Raw genomic sequence first — 10,161 nt, forward strand, 5'->3', positions numbered from 1 at the left:
CATATTCAAAAGCAGAGACATTATTTTGCCAACAAAGGTTCGTCTAGTCAAGGCTTTGGTTTTTCCTGTGGTCATGTATGGATGTGAGAGTTGGACTGTGAAGAAGGCTGAGCTCCAAAGAATTGATGCTTTTGAACTGTGGTGTTGGAGAAGACTCTTGAGAGTCCCTTGGACTGCAAGGAGATCCAACCAGTCCATTCTGAAGGAGATTAGCCCTGGGATTTCTTTGGAAAGAATGATGCTAAAGCTGAAACTCCAGGCGGCGGCACCGCGCGGCCGGGGCGAGCTTTGGAGTCGGTGGGTTCGTGTGGCTGCGGAGGCGGAATAGGCGAGCGTGAGGTCGCAGCGGCTCCGTCGGTAGACGGGGGAGAGGCCCGGCAGCGCGAGCGTGAGCGCGGCCGAGCCCGCGGTGCCTTCTCGGCGGGTGGGGACGAGCGGGCCCCGCGGCGTCATCGGCGGCGAGGAGCCGCGCGCCTCGGCCTAGCATGTCGGAAGCGGGTGAAGAGCAGCCCATGGAGACGACGGGAGCCACTGAGAACGGACATGAGGCTGCCCCCGAAGGCGAGTCGCCGGCCGGAACTGGTACCGGCGTTGCGGCGGGCGCTGGAGGCGGGAGCGCGGCGCCCCAGGCCGGCAACCAGAACGGCGCCGAGGGCGACCAGATCAACGCCAGCAAGAATGAGGAGGACGCGGGAAAAATGTTCGTTGGTGGCCTGAGCTGGGATACCAGCAAAAAGGATCTAAAAGATTATTTTACCAAATTTGGAGAGGTCGTTGATTGTACAATAAAAATGGATCCCAACACTGGCCGGTCAAGAGGGTTTGGATTTATCCTCTTCAAAGATGCAGCCAGTGTGGAGAAGGTTCTAGACCAGAAGGAGCACAGGCTGGATGGCCGTGTCATTGACCCCAAAAAAGCCATGGCCATGAAGAAAGACCCAGTAAAGAAAATTTTTGTAGGGGGTCTGAATCCTGAAGCCACTGAGGAGAAGATAAGGGAGTACTTTGGCGAGTTTGGGGAGATTGAAGCCATTGAGCTTCCAATGGATCCAAAGTCGAACAAAAGACGAGGCTTTGTTTTCATCACCTTTAAAGAAGAAGAACCTGTGAAGAAAGTGCTGGAGAAAAAGTTCCACACCATCAGTGGAAGTAAGTGTGAAATCAAGGTGGCTCAGCCCAAAGAGGTTTATCAACAGCAGCAGTATGGCTCTGGGGGCCGTGGGAATCGCAATCGAGGGAACCGAGGCAGTGGGGGCGGCGATGGAAGTGGAGGTCAGGGTAGTACAAATTACGGGAAGAGCCAGCGACGCGGTGGCCATCAGAATAACTACAAGCCATACTGAGGCTTCAGCAGGATGACTGACCACACACGCTTTGTTTGGATATCGAGTGAACACAATTATGTACCAAATTTAACTTGGCAAACTTTCTATGGCCTGTCCCATGTGCATCTTATTTAAAATTTCCTCCCTGGAAATCACTCTCCTGTTTAATATTTCCAGAGCTCTAGTTGTTTAGGCAGCGTGTGGTTTCTCAAGAGGCCAGAGCGGCATTATGGGCTGATTTTTATTACTGGGTTACCCAGAACCAGATTGGAGGGTCTGCTTCCTGCTGCCGCTCTGCAGCCTGGACCTGTGGACCCTGGTTGTAAAGAGTAAATTGTATCTTAGAAAACCAGTGTCACCTTTTTTTCACCTTTTAGTTTTATATTATTTGTGTCATACATTTCCTATAATGGAAGTGTTAATTTTACTGTACTTTTTGGTACCTTTCGGGAATCTAATGTATTGTAAGGTATTTTACACGTGTCCTGATTTTGCCACGACCTGGATATTGAAGCTATCCAAGCTTTTGAAATAAAAATTTAAAAACCCCCCCCAAAAAAAAAAAAAAAAGCTGAAACTCCAGTACTTTGGCCACCTCATGCGAAGAGTTGACTCATTGGAAAAGACCCTGATGCTGGGAGGGATTGGGGGCAGGAGGAGAAGGGGACGCCAGAGGATGAGATGGCTGGATGGCATCACTGACTCGATGGACATGAGTCTGAGTGAACTCCGGGAGCTGGTGATGGACAGGGAGGCCTGGCGTGCTGCGATTCATGGGATCACAAAGAATCGGACACGACTGAGCGACTGATGTGATCTGATCTGATCTGAGAGAAGGAAATGGCAACCCACTCCAGTATTCTTGCCTGGAGAATTCCATGGACAGAGGAGCCTGGTGGGCTACAGTCCATGGTGGTCGCAAAGAGTTGGACACTACTTAGTGACTATCACTCCCTTAGTCCATCATCATCTCGGTCTGTTGGCTTTCCAAACAGTCACTATTCTTAGTCCCAGAAACTCATCTCTCAGTTTATTGGCCTGTCATGTGGCGGGCAGTAAGAGCTTGGACTCGGTAACAGTACTTGTTTTTGCTAAGCAAAAGAAATCCAAAGAGGATTTCTGCTTTTACCAAAAAAAAAAAAAAAAAAAAAGGAGCTGCTTCTTCCTGTTACACCGTTTCAGTCTGTGAAGGGTTGTATAGGAATGCCCTGCTTTCGGACAGCAGGGTGAACTTGTAGTTAATTGTTTACAGGAGAGAAGGAAGCCCCCAACGAGATGTGCACAACCCCTGAGAGGATGAGATGGGGACCTGACCTTGGCAGAGGGCAGTGCCTGTCAAATTTTAATGTGTGTGCGCGGCACCAGGGACCTTGTAAATGTGCAGATTCTGACTCGGGTGAGGCAAGGAGCCTGCATTTCTAACAAGCCCACCAGTGATGCTGCTGTGGTCCACAGGCCACACTCTGAAGAAGTGATGGGGGAAACTAGGGCGTAAGAGATGGGTAGCAGCTAACCAGGGAGGTCCCCTCTTCTGAATGCACACTTTTGTCAGTGCATTTGGAAGGAAGAGCCATTCCCTGCCAATCATTCAGTCCTGGACCTCAGCCTGGCAGACCCTGATGGAGAAATAGTTAGAGGTTTACGGCTTCCCTTGTAGCTCAGCTGGTAAAGAATCCACCTGCAATTCAGGAGACCCCGGTTCAATTCCTGGGTTGGGAAGATCCGCTGGAGAAGGGATAGGCTACCCACTCCAGTGTTCATGGGCTTCCCTGGTGGCTCAGCTGGTAATGAATCCACCTGCAATGTGGGAGACCTGGGTTTGATCCCTGGGTTGGGAAGATCCCCTAGAGAAGGGAAAGACTACCCACTCCAGTATTCTGGCCTGGAGAATTCCATGGACTTTATTGTCCACGGGGTCGCAAAGAGTCAGACACGACTGAGCTACTTTCACTTTCACTTTTCAGGGGTCGAAAGGCCATAGATTTTCCATCTTTTTAGAGCCATCTCATAAAGCCCTTGCTATAGGCATGGAATTTGTGCGGAGACTGTGAAGCAGCCAGCCTTTTAGAGAATTTCTGGTCCCACCCCCTCATTTTTAAATTAGAATCTGGGACTCTGTCCATCCTTCAGTATTTCTTGGCATTTATTGGGCACCTGCTGTGTGTCAAGGTCTTATGCCATCCACGTCGTTCATTTGTGCAGTTCTCTGAACAATCCAGAAGGATTAGAATAAATATCTGCAGTTTACAAAGAAGAAAATATCAAAAAATGCTCATCCAACACCACACAGCTAGGACGTGACAAACTGGAAGGAACTCCAGCCTGCCAGCTCCAAAGCCATGCTCTCTGCAGGGCATCTACCTGAATCTTTATTCCAGTGTCTGTTGACCTATGAGCCTCAACTTGGTTAAAACGCCCAGTGCTAGGATAGAGACAGGCAAATGGGGGGCTGGCTTCATCTCATGAATTACAAAATTCTTCTCCTACCCAGCCTTCTTGCTGCAAAACCCCTTCCAGGACTACGTACCGTGATGACAGCCTCGTTTGGAATTCTTCCGTATCAAATTGGGAGAAAAACAGAAGACTCAAAGTAGCTTAAGCAATGTCCCCAAGTGCCCCTGGGCTCTGGCTCTTTTTCATCTCTCCTTGTTTCTACTTGGCTTTACCCCTCTTTCTGTCAGCGGCCTATGTCCACGAAAGCCATGCTGAGTTCAATTTTTTACTTTCCGGAAGATACGGATTCGTTTTGCAACGTGTCCCTTACCCCAATCCTGGCACGCTTATGGGCAGTTGAGTCAACCGGCTCATTTATTAGGAGGTTCATGACAGCACATCAGACCACTGGCACTGATCTGAAAAGATATAACAGATTCCAAGCCCCAGACTGACCCTCGGGCACAGAGTGTCCCTTATCAAGCCAGTCTTCTCTGGACCAGCCTTGGGCAGAGGAAGCCGGTAATTTAATTAGAATCCGAGCTCTTTGGAGTGAAAAGTGATCATTTGTCATCGTGGCTTCAAGGACACCATCTCTCTGGCAGCTCTCCACCTCTCTTCAGAGTCGACGATCAGAAATCACCAGGAGCCTGACGGGTGATGTCACGGGAAGGACACAGGGTATGTGGTTAGATGGAGCGTCACCCTCTGAAACCAGCATCCTGGGCACATCAGGTCATGTCCACAGACCTCAACTTCCTAGTTTGTAAAGTGTGATGAATCAGAAGTCGTGCTTTGACTTGCTGTCAACACAGTGTGTGAGGCATCTGCAGTGTCCTGATGAGGAGGGGCCCTCAGCAAAGGGTGGTAGCTCCTAGGCCAGTGCCTGAGTTGGCTGGAAGAAACACACTCTTTTTCACTGATGCTGCTCCAGTAATACGCACCAGGCAGTGCTCTAAGATCTTCACATTGTTGTGTTCGATTCTTTGCGAGTCCATGAACCGTAGCCCTTCAGTCTCCTCTGTCCATGGGATTTCTCAGACAGGAATACTGGACTGGGTTGCTGTTTCCTTCTCCAGGGGATCTTCCCCACCCAGGAATCGAACCTGCATGCTTAGCTCATTGAAAAATTCACAGTCACTCTTGAGTGTGGGTGTGTTATCGTCTCATTTTACATACGATGAACCTGAGGCTCAGAGAGGTTGCCCAAGGTCATAGAACTGCTCTTGAACCTCCAGGGTCTCTGTTCTCAAACAGCGCACTATAATGATGTTACTGCTTAAAACTGGAGGTACTGAGACCAGAAACATAATAATAAGAGCTAATTTTCACTTTCTGCTTGGAATCAGCCAGGCACCTTATGCCATTCATCTCATTTGTTATAACCCAATAAACCAAGTCCTGTTGTTATTACCATTTTACAGATGAGGAAACTGAGACCCAAGGAAGATAATTAGCCTGACCCAGATTATGCAGCTGGTAAGTTGTTTCAACTCCATGTCTGAGTATAGAGCCTGAGTTCTCAACCCTTTCTGCTTGGAGTCCTAGACAGGCTCAGTTTTCTCGGTACTCCCTCTGGGTCAGTGGAGCAGCTGCTGGCTGGAGGGGCACTCACTGGAATAACCTCCCAAGGGTCCCAGGTCAGGGCCAGCTGTCCTGCACTGCTAGTCTGAGCAGCCCCAGAGAATGATGGTGGCTGAAGATGCTCAGGGATCATCCCACTGAGAACCCATTGTACAGATGAGTAAATTGTGAATGGCTCCCTGGTAGCTAAGTTGGTAAAGAATCTGCCTGCAATACAAGACACCCAGGTTTGATACTTGGGTTGGGAAGATCCTCTGGAGAAGGAAATGGCAACCCACTTCAGTATTCTTGCCTGGGAAATCCCATGGACAGAGGAGCCTGGCGGGCCACAGTCCACAGGGTCACAACAGTCAGACACAACCTAGCAAATCAACCATCACCAAACAGAATGGAGAGAAGACATTTGCCCAACAAAACCGGCACTCAGACCTCCTTTCAGGCTATGTTTTTCTTAAAGGAAAAAAAAAAGAAAGAAAGAAACTCTGTAATATTATGTAATAATTATTCTCCAAAAAAATCTAAAATAAGGGAAAGGATTTAAGTCCATATATAACTGTAGCATTTTATTTAAAATAATGTGTGAACCAATTCAATGGCCAGCAATAGGACTGTTTAAATACATTATGGCAGTATGTGGAAATAACTCAAGTATCCATCACCAGATGAAAGAATAAAGAAATGTATTGTATATATACAAGGGAACACTATTTAGCCTTAAGAAAGAAGGAAATCCTGACATTTATGACAGCATGGATGAATCTGGAGGACATTATGCATGTGTGCATGCTCAGTTGCTTCAGTCGTGTTTGACTTTTTGCGACCCTGTGAACTGCAGCCCACCAGGCTCCTCTGTCCATGAAGATTCTCCAGGCAGTAATATTGGGATGGGTTGCCATGCCCTCCTCCAGGGGATCTTCCTGAAACAGGGATTGCATCTCCTGTGTCTTGCATCTCTTATGTCTCCTGCATTGCAGGTGGATTTTTTTACCACTGAGCCACTAGGGAAACCTCCAGAGGACATTATGCTAAGTGAAATAAGCCAGAAAGACAAATGCTACATAATTCCATTCATATCTAAAATAGTCAAACTCACCGAGAATACAATGGTGGTTTCCAGGGGCTGGAGGATGGGGGAATTCAATGGATATGAAGTTTCTTTTCTGCCAGATGATCAGTGCTAAGAGATGGCTGTACAACAGGGTACCTCTAGTTAACAATACCGTATTGTGCAGTTAGAATTTGTTAAGAGGGTAGATCTCAGGTTAAGGGCTCTTCCCACAAAGTAAATAATAAAGGGACCCAGGGATTTTCTGTGAGGTGTTGGATGAATCTGTTACCTTGATCATAGTGATGGCACCACAGGTGTTTGCAAATATCCAGACTCAACCAATTGGAGAAGGAAATGGCAACCCACTCCAGTGTTCTTGCCTGGAGAATCCCAGGGATGGAGGAGCCTGGTGGGCTGCCGTCTATGGGGTCACACAGAGTCGGACACGACTGAAGCAACTTAGCAGCAGCAGCATGTGCAGGCCTCTGTATATCAACTGTGCCTCAGTGAAGCCAGTTTAAAAATCACAGTGCATCCACAGAATAGAATATTGTATGGCTGCTCAATAATTCTCTTCGGTCACTTCCACAAGGAGGCTGCCGACAGTTTGGGGGCTTCCCAGGTGGCGCAGTGGTAAAGAATCCACCTGCCTGTGCAGCAGACGCAGGAGATGTGGGTTCGATCCCTGGGTCGGGAAGACCTCCTGGAGGCGGAAATGGCAACCCACTCCAGTATTCTTGGCTGGCAAATCGCATGGACAGAGGAGCCTGGTGGGCTACAGTCCATGGGGTCGCAAAGAATCAGACGCAATTGAGCACCCATGCAAGTAAGCTTTCATTAATGTTTGTGAAAAGTTTAGCATGGGGTGGGAAATGCATGCTGCTGCTAAGTCGCTTCCGTCATGTCCGACTCTGTGCGACCCCAAAAATGGCAGCCTACCAGGATCCCCTGTCCCTGGGATTCTTCAGACAAGAACACTGGAGTGGGTTGCCATTTCCTTCTCCAATGCATGAAAGTGAAAAATGAAAGTGAAGTCGCTCAGTCGTGTCCGACCCTCAGCGACCCCAGGGACTGCAGCCTACCAGGCTCTTCTGTCCATGCGATTTTCAGGCAAGAGTACTTGAAGGGAAATGCATGTGAGGTCACATTAGATGGGGGAAAAAAAAATACGGGACTTCCCTGGTGGTATCACAGTGGTTAAGAGTCTGGGCTTCCACTGCAGGGGGAACGAATTCCATTGCTGGTCGGGAAACTAAAATCCCACACGCTCGAAGTATGACCAAAAGTGAAGTTACTCAGTCATGTCAGACTCTTTGCGACCCCATGGACTGTAGCCTACCAGGCTCCTCCATCCATGGGATTTTCCAGGCAAGAATACTGGAGTGGGTTGCCATTTCCTTCTCCAGGAAAACTTCCTGAGCCAGGGATTGAACCCAGGTCTCCTACATTATAGGCAAACGCTTTACCATCTGAGCCACCAGTTAAAACAAAAACCCTCCCCCAAAACAAAAAGAATTAAGCCTTTCTTCTCCTTTCAGTTAAAACACTTCTTGTGATCCTGGGACTGAGTCCTGCTTCCTTTTAAAAAAAAAAAGAAAGAAATCAGAATTCAAAACCAATAGAGGTCATAGCCATTGCCTTGAGGGAGGGAGTCACTTGATTATTCTGCCTCCTAATTTTGTCCCCTATTTTCCAGTGTCCAATCGCTCCGCACAGAGTGGAAATTACTGCTGTAATGTGACTTGAGCCTGTCGACTAGTCACCACTTCCACTGCCTGTACCTCAGCCCAGGTACCCTTACCTTTCACTTGGGCAAAACAGCAGCCCCCAGTTGGTCCCCTAAAGCCGAGGTGCGCTCCCTTCAGTCACAGCTCATGTCACCACCATGGTGATTTTTATGAAACATGAACATGACCGCAGTCTTCCCTCACCAAGTGCTGCCGACGGCTCCCCATTGCCCTCAGGATGAAGTCTGAACTCAACGTGACACCAAGTTTCCCCCTGCAGTCTGATGGCATTTTTCAGCATTTTCCATCTCTCACTCTCTATGCCAGCCAAGCAGAAAGTTCTGCCCGCCTCTGACCTTCTGGGCTTCTTCTAGCTGAGGGACCCAGTCATGCGGCCTTCCTCCCGCCTAGCACACCCCCACCTTCCTTCCGCTAACTTACCCTTCTCTTCAGTTTAGCTGCTCCTCCCTCTCCCTGTCCCCGAGACTAGGTCAGCGTCCCTCACCAGCACCCCTGCTCCCCTGCCTCATTCATGGCGCTGTTTGTCTTCTGTTGTAATTATCTGCTAGGATACAACCTCTGCAGGGACAAGATATTTCTTCTGGTCCAGCCACAAATACCAGTGCATTCAGTCGGCACTCGGTTTTGATACCTCAGATATGAGGCTGGTTTGGGGGTCTAAATTCCCTAGCTATTTTAAGGGAAGCAAACTTTGGGGGAAAACTTAAATGACCCATATCTATTGTATTTAGAGGACGCTTTCCCCTTAAATGTGATTGTCTTTCCCACTATGCTATAAGACGGCTTCCCAGGTGGCTCCAGGGTAAAGAATTGGCCTGCCAACGCAGGAGATGCAGGAGATATGGGTTCGATCCCTGGATCCTGGATCAGGAAGATCCCCTGTAGGAAGAAATGGCAACCCACTCCAGTATTCTTGCCTGGAAAATCCCATGGACAGTGGAGACTAGAGGACTACAGTCCATGGGGTCACCAAGTATCGCACATGACCGAGCAACTGAGCACACACGTGCACTCTGTGCTATAAGAATTTAGCCCCTCCATGCTCTAAAATGCATGCAACCCACCAGGTGGTCAAAGAAACGTTTAAAAAATACAGAAGCCCAGGCACTACCAGCAGGAACTCTCATTCAGCAAGTCTGGAATGAGACCCAGGAATATATATTCGTTAAGCAGTCCTGTGGGGGACTCTGACACACACAGCCACCCAACTTGGGGTGCCACTGAAATATAGATGAGCCCAGCTTTGTGCTTGGCAGTCTGAAGCAGGTCTGTGCCTCCAATTCCTTTCTCCTCGGGTCCCACATTTTCTACCTATTGAGTGCTACATACGTGTGAATTACCCTCAAAAGCTGGAGACCCACATTCTTCTCTGAGCCTGCTCAGAACAGAAATGCACACCAAGCCCATCAGACTGCAGAGCGGACGATTCTTCCTGCTTATTAAGGATATTATAGAGGCAGCTGGCCGACCACGTTAGTATGACAGGTCTATTTTCATATGGAAAAGAAAATTATAGAGAGGCATAAACATTTGCTAACTAGAGAGATGTTATTATAGCCTGCAAATTGCATTCAGATGTTCAGTAATACTGGAGTTAATGGATTTCTGAGAGTTCTTCAGCAAGCTGGCCCATCTAAGAAAAAAAAAACCTTTTTCTTTCTGTTTTTATTAAAAGGGTGTCACCCTGCCTCCCGATGTGGGAAGGGGGAATCCTGAGTCTGTAGGGGTCTGGGGGCTGCCTGGGGACAACACTGACTCTGCATCTGTTAAGTGTAAGACCGTCAGGGAAACCCCTCCTGCATCCTTGCAGAGAAATTAAAGAACAGAAAAGAATTACTGAGCCAAGACCTGTGGTGAGCACGTTACATTCACATCTCATTTTATCCTCCCCACAACTCAGTGAAGGGGATTATTGCCTTTTCACAGACAAGGAGTTGGAGGCACAGAAGGTTCAGGGGTCTTGCTTAAAATCGAACAGCTGAGAAGTACAAGAGGCGGAATTGGAACTCATACCATTCAACCG

At 48.3% G+C, this 10,161-nt stretch overlaps 1 protein-coding gene across 1 annotated transcript; it reads left to right on the plus strand.

The window, feature by feature from the left end:
• Positions 1 to 262: 262 nt before the first annotated feature.
• Positions 263 to 1,873, plus strand: LOC138985575 (heterogeneous nuclear ribonucleoprotein A/B). Its single transcript, XM_070362469.1, has one exon. The coding sequence runs from the start codon at positions 486 to 488 to the stop codon at positions 1,341 to 1,343; it is 858 nt and encodes a 285-aa protein (XP_070218570.1). The 5' UTR covers positions 263 to 485; the 3' UTR covers positions 1,344 to 1,873.
• The last annotated feature ends 8,288 nt before the right edge of the window (positions 1,874 to 10,161 follow it).

The sequence above is a fragment of the Bos mutus genome, chromosome 25 (genome assembly GCF_027580195.1).
Source record: "Bos mutus isolate GX-2022 chromosome 25, NWIPB_WYAK_1.1, whole genome shotgun sequence".
NCBI lineage: Eukaryota > Metazoa > Chordata > Mammalia > Artiodactyla > Bovidae > Bos > Bos mutus.